Source organism: Coenobita brevimanus, chromosome 31 (genome assembly GCF_032717465.1).
Source record: "Coenobita brevimanus isolate Jiangsu-jjx chromosome 31, ASM3271746v2, whole genome shotgun sequence".
Lineage (NCBI taxonomy): Eukaryota > Metazoa > Arthropoda > Malacostraca > Decapoda > Coenobitidae > Coenobita > Coenobita brevimanus.
The window spans coordinates 1,682,970-1,698,383 of NC_136984.1; the positions used below are offsets into that span (position 1 = coordinate 1,682,970).

At 45.9% G+C, this 15,414-nt stretch overlaps 1 protein-coding gene across 1 annotated transcript; it reads left to right on the plus strand.

The window, feature by feature from the left end:
- The first annotated feature begins 403 nt into the window (after positions 1–403).
- Positions 404–14,734, plus strand: LOC145395460 (uncharacterized). Its single transcript, XM_080269063.1, has 11 exons — positions 404–667; positions 5,663–5,725; positions 6,808–6,900; positions 7,009–7,134; positions 8,973–9,110; positions 9,540–9,695; positions 10,032–10,229; positions 12,044–12,114; positions 13,286–13,458; positions 13,923–14,106; positions 14,554–14,734. Exons 1-11 carry the CDS (start codon positions 404–406, stop codon positions 14,732–14,734), a joined length of 1,647 nt encoding a protein of 548 aa, XP_080125189.1.
- Positions 14,735–15,414: the final 680 nt, after the last annotated feature.

Here is a 15,414-nt window from a genome sequence, read left to right on the forward strand (position 1 = left end):
GTCTGGTATATCCTCATAACGCTATAAACGAAATCCAAAAATAGCGCTAAACCAGCTCCCAAAAGTTGCTAGAAATCTCTGCGCATAAAAAGCTCCATAAAAAATCACAGTAAATGAGCTCAGACCTCTGGAATATCCCTGACATTTTATGATAATTTCTGAAACAACGCTAGATTCCTTTCTGTTACCTGGAAGTAAAAATACCTGGGTCTAGCGAAATTAGCGCTAACTTGGCAACCCTGTACAGCCTCCCAAGAGATATCCTGGGTGCCTTTTAAGATTTCCGGATGCGAAGATGATAAATGTAACAGTTCCTTCCTTGTGATGGTTTTGTGGGTGACTAACCATGCTTTAATCGAAACTGGCTTCATTTAATTTTATTACAGCTGGAGTTTAGCGGAAAATGGACTGTGTTGATGCAGTACTGAAATCTTTAAGACGTAAACACCTTGATGCTCCATCGTCGTGCACAGATGTGATGGCCAAGCGGTTGCAGAATCTATTACAACACCTGTCAGGGATCTTATCCAAAGCCCACAACACAATGGGAAACAGCAGCAGTCAGGGACAACATGGAGCCACGCCAAAAAAGACAGTGCCTGTGTCCAGAGCTTCTCATACGTCGGCCACTGAGGAACCTCCCGACTTCCTGGTCAGGCTAGCCAAGGTAAATCATGTAACTCAGGCACCAGGGCAAGTGAAGGTTACAAGGGGCACTAAATATCACCATAACCTTTATATTATCCACGAATTATCAGCTTCTGAAACGTGATAGTCATTAACCCATCATAAAGGTAGCCATCCATCTATCTAGGTTAGAGCCAAAGGCCTTAGAATCATATAACACTTTGCCTCAAGGTTATGATATCCACCATTAGGCTTAAGGCGCACTAAATAACACCATAACCTTATCCACGAATTATCAACTTCTGGGAAATTCATTTACTCATTATAAAGGTAGCTATATATTTAGGTTACTGCCAAAAGCCTTAAAATCTGGTAACAAATTGCCTCAAAGTTATGATACCCACTATCAAGCACAGGGCACTAGATATCACCATAACCTCAAAAATCCACGAATTATCAGGTTCTGAGATGTGAAATTCATTTACTCATTATAGAGCCAGCTATCCATCTATCAAGGTTATGGCTATCTATCTATCTATCTATTACCAGATGCCCCAGTCCAACTCACACACCCCTCTCTCATACACCTCTCCACCCCATCCCTCCATCTCATCCTCGGCCTCCCCCTCCCTCTTCCCCCCTCCACCTCACTCACATACACTCTCTTCGTCAGTCGTTCACCCTTCAAAAGCCTTAAAATCAGAGGTGGTTATGTACAAATTCCTATTAGGATTTGGTCACACTTAATATCACCATAACCTTATCCACAAATTATCAGCTTCTGGAAAATTCTATCTGTCTATCTATCTATTGCCAGATGCCTTAATCCCATAAGGGGTGGCCACAAACAAATTACCTCCATGTCACCCTGTCCCCTGCCATTTCACTGTCCTGCTCCCAGCTCACACCTCCCTCTCTCATTTACCTCTCCACTCCATCCCATCCTTGGCCTCTCCCTCCCTCTCCCCCCTCCACTTCACTCACATACATTCTCCTCGTCAGTCTCTCACTCTCCATCCTCTCCACATGGCCAGACCACCTCAATGTGTTTCTCCTAACACTTCCTATCACATCCACACCACAATGCTCCTTCACTTCCTCATCTGTCAGTCTGTCTCTCCATGTGACTCCACAGGCTCCTTTTAAATAACTCATTTCCACTGCTCTCACTCTTGACTTGTGTCCTTCCAACAACGTCCAAGCTTCACTTCCATACGTTAGAGTTGGTATCACAATACTGTCATGTAGTAACTTTTTCACCTCCATGCTCACTTCCCTGTTTCTTATCACTGCTTTCAAAGAACCAGCAACCTTTCTTCCCTGCTGTACCCTTTCAAGCACTTCACCCTCCAAACCTCCATCCTTACTCATCACACTACCCCTGGGGGTAGGGGGGTTTCAAGAATACTCCCCCAGTATCCCTGCTTGTCGTACAAGGCGACTAAAAGGGTTGGTGGTGGGTTAGTGCCCCACCCCGTAAAAAGAACTAACTAAAAAAGCAAATAAAGCGCCTCGGACCCGGACGGACCATACGTTGACGACTAAGGAATGGACAAAGGACATTCTGAGGGTGGGAACGTGGAATGTGAGAGGAGTGAATGATGAAGTGAAAGAGAGAGAGATTGTCCAGGTGCTTGAGGATGCAAAAGTGGATATATGTGGATTGACTGAAACTAAATGGAAAGTTGAAAGGATGAGAGAATGGGAATACGGTGTAGGTATATGTGCGGGAGTCAGTGAGAATGAGAGGGCAAGAGAGGGAGTATGTCTGATGATAAGCAAGAAGTGGAAGGAGAATATAAGAGAGTATGGAACAGTGGGTGCAAGGATTGTATGGGTGAGGATGAAAGTAGGTATACAAGCATGGGCGATTGTATGTGTGTATGCTCCAACAGAGGATCGAGTGAAAGATGAGTTTTGGGCGAGAGTAGAAGCATGTATGGACAAGTTTGAGAGGAGTGAGAGAGTGCTGTTGATTGGAGACATGAATGGCAAAGTTGGGAATGTACGAGTGGTTGGTCAGTGGGGTGTGCCAGCTGAAGTAGATGGGAATGGTAGTGCTTTGGTGGACATCTGTGCTGGTAAGGGGTTGGCAATAGCCAACACCTACTTTCGTCATAAGATGATCCACCGGTATACATGGAGAGTAATGAGGAGGATGGATGGTGAACTTGTTGAACGAAAGGCAATGATAGACTATGTGTGGTGGATGAGCGAATGAGAAGACAAGTGTTGGATGCAAGGGTGTGGAGAGGGTGGGGGAATGGAGTCTCGGACCATCACTTAGTGATGGCCAAGGTAGAGCTGCAAAGAAAGTGGTTGAGGAGGCGAAGGGGAAGACAGGAGGAAGCAGCTCCTGTGAGAAGAGTGGAGAAATTGCAAGATAGTGAGAAAAGGACAGAGTATAAGAGCATAGTGGAAGAAAGATTGGGAAGGTATGAGCTAGAGCAGATGGAAGGGGTGGAAGAAGTATGTAAGATATTCACGGAAGAGATAAGCGCAGCGTGTGAGGCGGTTTGTGGAGTGAGGAGGAGATGCAAGGGTGTGCAAGGGACAGCATGGTGGAATGATGAGGTGAAACGAGCTGTGGAACAAAAGAAGAAGGCATATGGTGAATGGTTGGCGAGTAGAGGTAGGGGGAGAAGATGAGAGAGAGAAGAGAGAGGTATATGTGAGCAGGAGAAGGGAGGTTAAGAGACTGGTGAAGGAGAGTAAGAAGAAAGTGGATGAAGAGTTTGGGAGGAATCTGAGTGTGAAATGGAGGGAGAGTAGGAAATTGTTTTGGAAGGAGGTAAAGAAAGTAAGGCAGTGTGAAAGGGGAAATAGTAGGGAGTGAAAGATAGGAATAATAGATTGTTGGTGGAGAAGAGAGAGAAATTGAGGAGATGGAAGGAGCACTTTGAGGATTTGTTGAATGTAGAGAGTGAGAGCAGTGTGAGTATAAGTGGTTGGGGAATGGCTGGGAGAAGAAGAGATGAGAGGAGGGAGGAAGAGATCAGTAGGTCGGAAGTAGTGGAAGCGATGAAGAAGATTAAGCTGGGAAAGGCCCCAGGAATTGATGGAGTGTGTGGTGAAATGCTTAGGTATGGGGGTGAGATTGTTGTGGAGTGGATATGGAAGTTGTGTAGATTGGCTTGGGAAGAGGAAAGGGTTCCAGAGGACTGGAAATCAGGTATAATTGTTCCTCTGTACAAAGGAAAAGGGGAGAGAGAAGTATGTGGTAACCATAGGGGTATTTGCCTTCTTAGTGTGACTGGTAAAATATATGGTAGAATACTCATTGATAGGGTTAGGCATATGACAGAGGAGCTAGTTGGAGAAGAACAAGGGGGATTTAGGAAGGGAAAAGGGTGTGTAGATCAGATATTTGTTCTAAGATGTTTAGTGGAGAAGTATCTAGAGAAGGGAAGGAAAGTGTATGCTGCCTTCATGGACTTGGAGAAAGCTTATGACAGAATAGATAGGCAAGGTATGTGGAACGTATTAAGAATATATGGAGTGGAGGGGAAATTGTTGAGTGTTGTGAAGAGTATGTACGAGGGAGCTAGGGCTACGGTGCGAGTGGATGGTGAGCTGAGTGAGTTCTTTGATCTCAATGTGGGACTGAAACAGGGGTGTGTAATGTCTCCATGGCTGTTTAATATATATATGGATGGGGTTGTAAAGGAGGTACAAGGTAGGGCAGTGGATGTGGGGGTGGCATTAATGAATGAGGGTGAGATTTGGAAGCTTCCGGTGTTACTGTTTGCTGATGATACAGTATTGTTGAGTGAAGATGAATGGGAGTTGCAAGGTTTGGTGAATGAATTCGGGACAGTGTGTAGGAGGAGGAAGCTGAAAGTTAATGTAAACAAGAGTAAAGTTATGGTGTTTGAGAGGAATGAAGTCACAGAGTGTGCAGTGAGGTTGGATGGTGAGGATATGGAGAATGTGAGTGCATTCAAGTACTTGGGTAATGTGATGAGTAAGGATGGAACTTTGGGGGATGAAGTACGTGAAAGGGTACAGCAGGGAAGAAAGGTTGTTGGTACACTGAAAGCAGTGATGAGAAATAGGGAGGTGAGTATGGAAGTTAAGAAGTCACTGCATGATGGTATTGTGATCCCTACCCTGACGTATGGAAGCGAGGCGTGGACATTGCAAGAGGGGAACAAGTCAAGAGTGAGAGCAGTGGAAATGAGTTACTTGAGAGGAGCATGTGGAGTAACGTGGAGGGACAGGTTGACGAATGAAGAAGTGAAGGAACGTTGTGGGGTAGATGTGGATGTGGTTGAAAAGATTAGGAGAAATACACTGAGGCGGTCTGGACATGTGGAGAGAATGGAGAATGAAAGACTGACTAAGAGGGTGTATGTAGGTGAGGTGGAGGGAGGGAGAGGGAGGGGTAGACCAAGGATGAGGTGGAGGGATGGAGTTGAGAGGTATATGAGGGAGGGGGGGGTGAGTTGGGGGGAGGGGAGTCAAATGGTGGGTGACAGAGTGACTTGGAGGCGTTTTGTCTGCGGCCACCCTTTGCGGGATTAGGGCGTCGGGCTATAGATAGATAGATAGATAGACATTTTCCATTTCCTGATAGAAAGTGTTGGGAGAAATACACTGAGGTGGTTTGGCCATGTGGAGAGAATGGAAAGTGAGAGACTAATGAGGAGAGTGTATATGAGTGAGGTGGAGGAGGGGAGAAGGAGGAGAAGACCGAGGGTGAGATGGAAGGATGAAGTGGAGAGGTATATGAGAGAGGGGTGTGAGCTGGGGGGAGGACAGCAAAATGGCAGGGGACAGGGTGACGTGGAGATGATTTGTTTGAGGCCACCCGTTACAGGATTAAGGCGTCTGGCTATAGATGGACAGACAGATGGGCTAAATGCAACTGTTTGTGTATATGGTATGTTGTGTGGTGTTATTTACTGTTGCTGTATATTTTGTGTGTCAAATCTTACTTACTATGACTGTGTGTGTGTGTGTGTGTGTGTGTGTGTGTGTGTGTGTGTGTGTGTGTGTGTGTGTTGTGTTGTGTCACATGCTATTTGTGTTTCAGGTGCTGGTGGTGAAGTCACTGGATGAGGACAACCTGGATGGCATCACTCAGAGAATCTTCCTCGTAAGTCTTTGATTGTCAGATTGTATTTGTTGGTTTTAGTGAGTTATTTACAGGTGTTGGGCTTGAGTTAGCTTCTTTTACAACTGTTAGGCCATTTAGATTAGCTTTAAACTTGTATTTGGGCTCAGATTGGTGGGTTTTGGGCTTGGTTGGGGGGGAACTCATGGCTGGTAAACGCTCCACATTGCTTTAGGTTACGTGTTAAAAGTACCCCGATATACGATACCCCGCCTAACGATGGGGTTTTACCTAACCAGTTACATCATTAAATTGGGGTATGCCTGTATATGAACCACATTTAGTCTACATTATTTATGCATGTTTTGTACTGAAAATTCACCCATCATCATCATCACTCATAAATTAATGCTCTTGTTACTTTAGACAGCTACCATGCATCTTTTTCTTGGCAGTTTATTTTTGCTGATGGCTGTTTGATATTACTTGCTTAGATAGTTATGCTTGGGCGTTTGGCAGTCTTGAAGGTTTGAATGTGTGAATGAGTGTGTGTTATATTTCTAGCAACTCTTCCTTAGCATTTTTTTTATTCTGTACTAGGCTTTAATTTAATCTTGGGTGTTATATAGTAAATCATCGTATTGCCAACACTTTTTTTTTCTTTTTTTTAATGTAAGGAAGAAGGAACTAAACACCAGAAGCCCACACGGTTGTTCCCCCCAAGAAAAAACAAAAACAAAAGATGACTGCGAGCCAGATTCAAGATTCGTTCATTTTGAGACGCCTGGACACACTGCATTTGAAAGGCTGGAGGTCATAGGCAGTAAGACATGAACGGATCTTTAATTTGGCTTTCTTTTGTATTGGTTTTGGTTTTTTCTTGGAAGGAATGGTTTGTGGGCTCCTGGCCTTTGGTTCCTTCTTCCTTGCATAAAAAAAAAAAAAAAAAAAAATACTGATGAATAAATGACTCGTAAACTAAATCTCCCTGTCTAATACCATTCCATCTTTCAGAAATACATATGCATTTGAAAGACTGGAGGTCATAGGCAGTGGGAAATACAGACGCATAGATGACTAGCAAACTAGATCTCCCTGTCTGCTAATACCATTCCGTCTTTCAGAAATACATATGCAAGACGAACGAGACGCTGGGCAAACGATTGTTCCGATTTATCATAACGCACTGGCAGGGAAAAGAGGCTCCCCACCCCATTGCCCCTTCCTCCCGTTCCTCCTCTCCCACCAAACCATCCTCCCGTTCCTCCTCTCCCACCAAACCATCCTCCCGGTCCTCCTCCCCTGCCGAGAAGAAAGACGAGGAGGGGTATCGGAGGCACAGTGGCAAGGGGAGGAGACTGGACCTTCTCTCCAAGCCTGCCTTCCTCTCCGCAGCGTCACATATCATCTCACTGCTCACTGATGCTGACCAACTGGAGTTTTATATTAAGGTACGGCTAGTGTTTGGCTGTACTGTATAATGTGTTTGAGAGAGAGAGAGAGGATCGAGAAAAATACCAGTGAGGGAAGAGGAAGAGGAGTATTTGTGAGAGAGAGAGAGAGAGAGAGAGGATGGAGAAAAATACCAGTGAGGGAAGAGGAAGAGGAGTGTTTGTAAGAGAGAGAGAGAGAGAGAGAGGATCGAGAAAAATACCAGTGAGGGAAGAGGAAGAGGAGTGTTTGTGAGAGAGAGAGAGAGAGAGAGAGAGAGAGAATCTTCTGTGGAATGGAAGAAAGGACGGAGAAATACACTGGGGAGAGAAGAGGAAGAGGAGTATTTTTGAGAGAGAGAGAGAGAGAGAAATCTTTTGTGGAATGGAAGAAAGGATGGAGAAAAATACTTGTGAGAGAAAGGGAAGAGAAGAGAGAGAGAGAGAGAGAGAATCTTTTGTGGAATGGAAGAGAGGATGGAGAAGTACACTGGTGAGAGAAAAGGAAGAGGAGTGAGAGAGAGAGAGAGAGAGAGAGATCTTTTGTGGAATGGAAGAGTGTGGGGGAAGATATTGGTGAGACAAGAGTAGGAGGACGAGAAGTGTTTGAGACAGTGAGAGAGGTATGGAAGAGGGTGAAGGAATGGTGAGAGATGGAAGAGGAAGATGTGTTTGAGAGATGGTAACCGTTTGTGAGGATGAAGTAGTGTGGAGGCATCTGATGTGGCTGTCCCCTAGTAGAAAGGCATGAGAGGACGTAGTAAAGATGATGGTTAGGTTTGTGGTAGTGATGAATACCAAAATATCACCATCTATTGCCAGACGCCTTAATCCCATAAGGGGTGGCCACAGACAAATCGCCTCCATGTCACCCTGCCCTGTCCCCCGCCATTTCACTGCCCTGCTCCCAGCTCACACACCCCTCTCTCATATACCTCTCCACTCCATCCCTCCATCTCATCCTTGGCAGCCCCCTCCCTCCCTTTTGTTGGCCTTGGTCACTTAATGGCAACAGTTCATGCTTCTCAATCTCTGGCAGCCTCCCAGTTCAGTCCCTTATCCCTAAGACCACACAAAGTGACCTTGTCCCAGGTCTTTTGGTCCATCGCTTGCAACCCTTCCCCCAACACTCACACTTCTCACTTTCCAGGCCCAGCTGTCATCCTTCATCCTCTCGGCATGCCCAAACCATCTCAATCTACCCCTCCTCATCACAACACAAATACATTCCAGTCCCATTCTTGCTTACAATTCTTCCATCGTAAACCCAGCCCCTCCACCAGGCCTCACACTCAGGGACGCACTGCACATCCACCTAATCATTGCCATTTCTGTAAGTTCGAGCCTGCGAATATCCTCTTCCTTTACTGCCCAGGTCTCACTACCATACAGCATTACACTCCTAACACATGCTGCATACAAAGATCCCTTAGCATGGAGGGAGAGTCCTCTCAGTGTCAGGAGAGGCAACAGCTCCCTGAACTTCTTCCAACCACTCCTCACTCTAGCCACGGAACTGCTCCAGCCCCACCTCCAGCACATAACATGTCTCCCAAATAACAAAACTCTTCCACACACTCAAAAGATTCACCAGCAAGTTCAATCCTTTAACAACTGACAATCTCCACCTGCAGACACAGCACACTAAAAATTGCAATTGTTTCAGCTGTTTTCGCGTGATGATGACAAGATCTATCATGGTGACCTGGGGGGAGGGCAGTGAAATAGGAGGGGACAGGGTGACGTGGAGGCTATTTGTTTGTGGCCACCCCTTACGAGATTAAGGCATCCAGCTATAAATAGATAGATGGACAGACAGATAGATAAACAGATAGATAGATAAAGTGTAATTGTTTCAGGTGTTCTCGCATGATGACGACAAGATACATCGTGGTGACCTCGAGGACTTGATGTTTGCCGCGTACGAGAGCTGTGCCGTAGCCCATAAGACCTGCTGCCTCCCTGACGATATCCTGGCGGCTGTGGTGACTAGTGCCGTGAGTGTGTGGTGCTGGAAATCTTGTGATGGTGATGACTGATGATGATGACGAGGAGGAGGAGGAGGAGGAGAAGGAGGACGATGGTGGTGGTGGTGATGATGATGAGGAGGAGGAGGAGGACGATGGTGGTGGTGGTGATGATGATGATGAGGAGGAGGAGGACGATGGTGGTGGTGGTGATGATGATGATGATGATGATGAGGAGGAGGAGGAGGAGGAGGACGATGGTGGTGGTGGTGATGATGATGATGATGATGATGAGGAGGAGGAGGAGGAGGAGGAGGATGGTGATGATGATGATGATGAGGGGGAGGAAGAGGAGGAGGAGGATGATGATGATGGTGATAATGATGATACTGTATATTGTTTTTCTGTCAGATGTAGTCTCTCTCTCTCTCTCTCTCCTACAGTTTAATTTCCCTTCAGATGCACGGCAAGAACAGGGTCAGCACAAAGTACCTACACAGCTGGGTGACGCAAAACTGTCCTCGCCTCGTTATGTGGCTCCATCGCTCCCTGACGCACACCCTCACCGTGGCACACCGCACCATAACACACGACACGGAGGAAGAGGAGGAGGAGGTAGGTGCATAGGGATCTGTTGGCTATCTATCTGTCTAACTAACGCCAGACGCCATAATCCCGTAAGGGGTGGCCACAAACAAATCGCCTCCATGTCGCCCTGTCCCCTGCCATGTCAGTGTCTTCCCACAGCTCACACCCCCCTCTCTCATATACCTCTCCACTCCATCCCTTCATCTCATCCTTGGTCTCCCTCTCTCTCTTCCACCCCCTCCTCCACTTCACTCTCATACACTCTCCTCATTAGTCTTTCACTCTCCTTCCCCCAGCTCACACCCCCCTCTCTCATATACCTCTCCACCCCATCCCTCCCTAATAAACTAGTACCCCACACAGGACGACAGCGATACCCCGATCCTGGACTGCCCGGCCAAGTCTTCGTGCCTCAGCCTCCACCCGGCCCTAATCTGGCTCCTGACGTGTTCCCTGCCCCGCCTCTACACCCGCCCAGCCCCCCAGAACAAAGCGCCCGACAAACTGCAGCCGTCAACGTCACACCTGCTTCTGGACCCACATGTTTTTATCGACAGAATGGCGAGTAGTGTGCAGAGTTTTTCACACTCATGCTTTTCCTTCTCCTCCTCCTCTTCTCCATTTTCTCCTCCTCTTCCTTCTTTTCCTCCTCCTCCTCTTTTTCCTTCCTTTACTTCTCTTCCTCCTCCTCCTCTTTTTCCTTCCTTTACTTCTCTTCCTCCTCCTCCTCCTTCTCTCCCTCCTCCTCCATTTCCTTCTCTTCCTCCTCCATTTCCTTTTCTTCCTCCTCCTTCTCCTCTTCCTCTTCTCCCTCTTCCTCCTACTCATCCTTCTCTTCCTCCTCCTCCTCCTCTTCCTTCTCCCTTTACATTGCTTCCTCCTCCTCCATTTCCTTCTCTCCCTCCTCCTCCTCCTTTTCCTTCTCCTCAACATCACCATCATCACCCAACACCCAGCGCTCACCTCTTCATTACCAACATCCGTATCTATTTCGTCATCGACACATCTATCTATCTGTGGTGAGAATTACCTATCTTTTCCTCACACTATCTATTTATGGTGAGAATTATCTATCTTTTCCTGACACTATCTATCTGTGGTGAGAATTACCTATCTTTTCCTGACACTATCTATCTGTGGTGAGAATTATCTATCTTTTCCTGACACTATCTATCTATGGTGAGAATTATCTATCTTTTCCTCACACTATCTATCTGTGGTGAGAATTACCTATCTTTTCCTGACACTATCTATCTGTGGTGAGAATTACCTATCTTTTCCTGACACTATCTATCTATGGTGAGAATTATCTATCTTTTCCTCACACTATCTATTTATGGTGAGAATTATCTATCTTTTCCTGACACTATCTATCTGTGGTGAGAATTACCTATCTTTTCCTGACACTATCTATTTATGGTGAGAATTATCTATCTTTTCCTGACACTATCTATCTATGGTGAGAATTATCTATCTTTTCCTCACACTATCTATCTGTGGTGAGAATTATCTATCTTTTCCTGACACTATCTATCTATGGTGAGAATTATCTATCTTTTCCTCACACTATCTATCTGTGGTGAGAATTATCTATCTTTTCCTCACACTATCTATCTGTGGTGAGAATTATCTATCTTTCCTCACACTATCTATCTGTGGTGAGAATTATCTATCTTTTCCTCACACTATCTATCTGTGGTGAGAATTACCTATCTTTTCCTGACACTATCTATCTATGGTGAGAATTATCTATCTTTTCCTCACACTATCTATCAATGGTGAGAATTATCTATCTGTTCCCCTATAATTATCGGCAATACATCTTCTGCTGGATATAATCGGTGAGATTTCTTGTAACTTTTTTTTTTTCGTAGTAAACAACACACCCTAATTATGTATAGTAAAGGAGTCCAAAGCTTTGAACGATTGTGTGTGTGTGTGTGTGTGTGTGTGTGTGTGTGTGTGTGTCTCTCTCTCTCTCTCTCTTTTTAATAGAACAGAGGAAGGAAAGACAAATGAGTAAAAAAGAAAGTCAGGAAACATGAATAAAAAATAAACAAAAAACTGAATGAAAAAACAGATTTAAAAAAGTGATAAGTTGACTGATAGTTCTCTTGCGTTGTGTATATATAGGGTTATTATTATTATTATTATTATTATTATTATTGTTATTATTATTATTTGTCTCAGGATCCTGCCTCACTGCATCTTCAGGTAGAAATATTGGTTGGAATAATGATGATGATGATGATGATGATGACAGTGATGTTGATGACTGATGATGATGATGACTAGATAGAAATATGGTTTGGGATGATGATGATGATGATGATGATGATGATAATGATGATGATGATTTTATTGATGTTTTTCAGATATCAGCTATAAGTCCCACACACTGGCTACCTCTCTACAATAGTGATACTCATGGACTCAGTATTAATAGGTACGTTTCTCTCCTCCATCTCTCTCTCCCTCTCCTCCGCTTTCTCTCCCTCTCCTCCACTTTCTCTCTCCCTCTCCTCCACTTTCTCTATCCCTTTCCCTCCTCCACTTTCTCTCTCTTCCTCTCCTCCACTTTCTCTCTCTTCCTCTCCTCCACTTTCTCTCTCCCTCTCGTCGACTTTCTCTCTTCCTCTCCTCCACTTTCTCTCTCCCTTTCCTCGACGTTCTCTCACCCTTTCCTCCACTCTCTCTCTCATTTTCCTCCACTCTCTCTCCCTCCCCATCCCCTCCTGCTTTCTCTTTTGCCCATCTGCTCTCTCTCCCTCTTCCCCTCCCTTCCTTCTCCCTCCACCCTCCCTCTTCCCCTCCCTTCCTTCTCCCTCCACCCTCCCTCTTCCCCTCCCTTCCTTCTCCCTCCACCCTCCCTCTTCCCCTCCCTTCCTTCTCCCTCCACCCTCCCTCTTCCCCTCCCTTCCTTCTCCCTCCACACTCCCTCTTCCCCTCCCCTCCCTTCTCCCTCCATCATCATCTTCCCTCCCCCTCCTCCAAAGCATATGTGAGTCTTTGTTCACTACACATCCTACTGGTGTACATTAAACAGAGACATTTGCTGAAGTAAATTAGATGCAGTACCTTTATCCATCTATCTATCAACCAGTCTATCAATCTAATCTATCTGTCTGTCTGTCTGTCCTCTACATATCCTATACTGTACATTAAGCTTCATATATTAGGTTTTATAGAGGCAGGTATAACTGTGTAGCATTTGCTGAAGTAATTTACATACAGTACCTTTATCATCTGTCTATCTATCTGTCTGTCTGTCTATCTATCTATCTATCTAAAGCCAGACACCTTAATCCTGTAAGGGGTGGCCACAAACAAATTGCCTCCATGTTACCCTGTCCTTCTCCAATCACTTTGCCATCTCCCCAACTCACACACCCTTCATATATCTCTACACCCCATCCTCGCATCTCAATCTCGGTCTCCCCCTCCCCTTTCCCTCCCTCCACTTCAGTCACTTACACTCCTAGTTAGTCTCATTCCCATTGCAGACTACAGCACCATGTATCCCATCCACGGTCTCCCCTTTCCCCTCCATCTCATCCTCGGTCTCCCCCTTCCCCTCCCCATAGACACTCCTAGTCAGTTTCTCATTCCCATTGCAGACTACAGCACCACGTCTTTGGCTACCCCAGCGCCACTCTCACCTTCCTAACGGCCGAGGACGGTAACCTGTTCTGCCTGGCGTGTGATCAGGCGTGGAGAGATTCGCAGCACTTCTGGGGCGGCGACCACTGCATGTGCCTCCACCTCACGCCAGAGTATAGAGTTATCGAGGGTGAGTTTACTGTGCGATAGTCTGTGTGTGCTATTTATCTATCAGTTATCTATCTGTCTGCTTCTTCTATCTATCTATCTATCTATATACAACTGCATGTGCCTCCATCTCACGCCAGAGTATAGAGTTATCGAGAGGGAGAGTTTACTGTACGATAGTCTGTGCTTGCTGTTTATCAATCTGTCTATTTAATCTATCTATCTGTGTCTGTTTGCTTCTTATATCTATCTCCAAAATCGGTTTAAAAAGTCAAAACCCATCATAAAACCGGGGTCTGGCCATCATTAGGCGGGGTATGGTGGCATTTCTACCCCCATCGTTAGGCCGGGGTATTGTATATTGAGGCATTACTGTACAATACTGTATGTTCTTCACTACAGCCGGGCCAAAAAATCATCTACTTCAACATATCAAGAGAGAGAGAGAGAGAATAGTAGATAAATACTGTACATTTCTCCCTACAGCCGGGCCAAAAATCGTCTACTTCAACATATCATCACGAGGGTATCCGACCGGCCTTCAGGTAGGGTCGGACCACACTAACCGAGCCCTAACATTGGATTTGAACCTCACACTGGTGAAATATAGACGCATCCCCTTCCGCCTGCGTTCTATTGAGGTCTGGGGCTGCGGCAGTTCAGAAGCCAAGTGAGTGTGGTGGTGGTGGTGGTGGAGGTGATGATGATGATGATGGCAGTGGTGGTGGTGATGATGATGATGATGATGGCAGTGGTGGTGGTGGTGATGATGATGATGATGGCAGTGGTGGTGGTGATGATGATGATGATGGCAGTGGTGGTGGTGATGATGATGGCAGTGGTGGTGGTGGTGATGATGATGGTGATGGCAGTGGTGGTGGTGATGGGAGTGATATTCATAATGGTGGTGATTATGTAGGTGATGGTGACGATGGTAGTGGTGGTGTTGATGAGATTGACGTCGGTAATGATGCTGATGGTGAAAATGATGATAATGGTGGTGATAATGACAGTGATGATAGTAATAATGATGATAATGATAGTGATGATATTAATAATGATGATAATTGTAGTGATGATAATAATGATAAAATAACCCCCATCTCCCATCACTCAGGGAAGCACAGGCAGACCTCAAGAAACGCGAAGTACGGGACACGGAGAACCGACGCAAGGTGAAGGTAAACAAATCGGACTGGCTGGACAACCCCGACCGCTACCTGATCGAGCTGGCTGGGACGAGGCTCAGCTACGCCCAGTACGAGACCAACGCACCAGGCGGGGCGTCGGGCAGCTGAGACGGTGTTTTGATACGCATCCCTGGCTTTGAGTGGGCGGTGGGGAGAAGGGCGAGATGGCTGACAGGTGGTGTTGGGTGTGGGTGAGGCGGAGGGATGCAGATGGGTGAAGGGCGGAGCAGGGGGACACAGATGGGTGAAAATTGGAACAGGGGGACAGATGGGTGAAAGGTGGAGCGAAGGGACACAGATGGGTGAAAGCTGGAGTTGGGTGTGGGTGAAACTGACAAACACAGATGGGTGAAAGGTGGAGCAGGGGGACGCAGATGGGTGAAAATTGGAACAGGGGGACAGATGGGTGAAAGGTGGAGCGAAGGGAAAGAGATGGGTGAAAGGTGGAGCGAAGGGAAAGAGATGGGTGAGAGGTGGAGCTGTGTGTGGGTGAATCCGAGACACAAGATGGCCAGACAGTGGAATTGGGTGTGGGTGAAGTCAGGGCGTGAAATCATAACAACAGTCCTATACTCTCTTCACCTTAACTTGGCCCAAATTTTTTTTAACAACAGTCCTATACTCTCTTCACCTTAACTTGGCCCAAATTTTTTTTAACAACAGTCCTATACTCTCTTCACCTTAACTTGGCCCAAACTTTTGTCACTGCATCATATCTCACGCAGCTCAGAGGCTGGAAAAAAACGAACATCCTCTTCATGGCACTTTTTTTTTTTTTTTTTTATTAC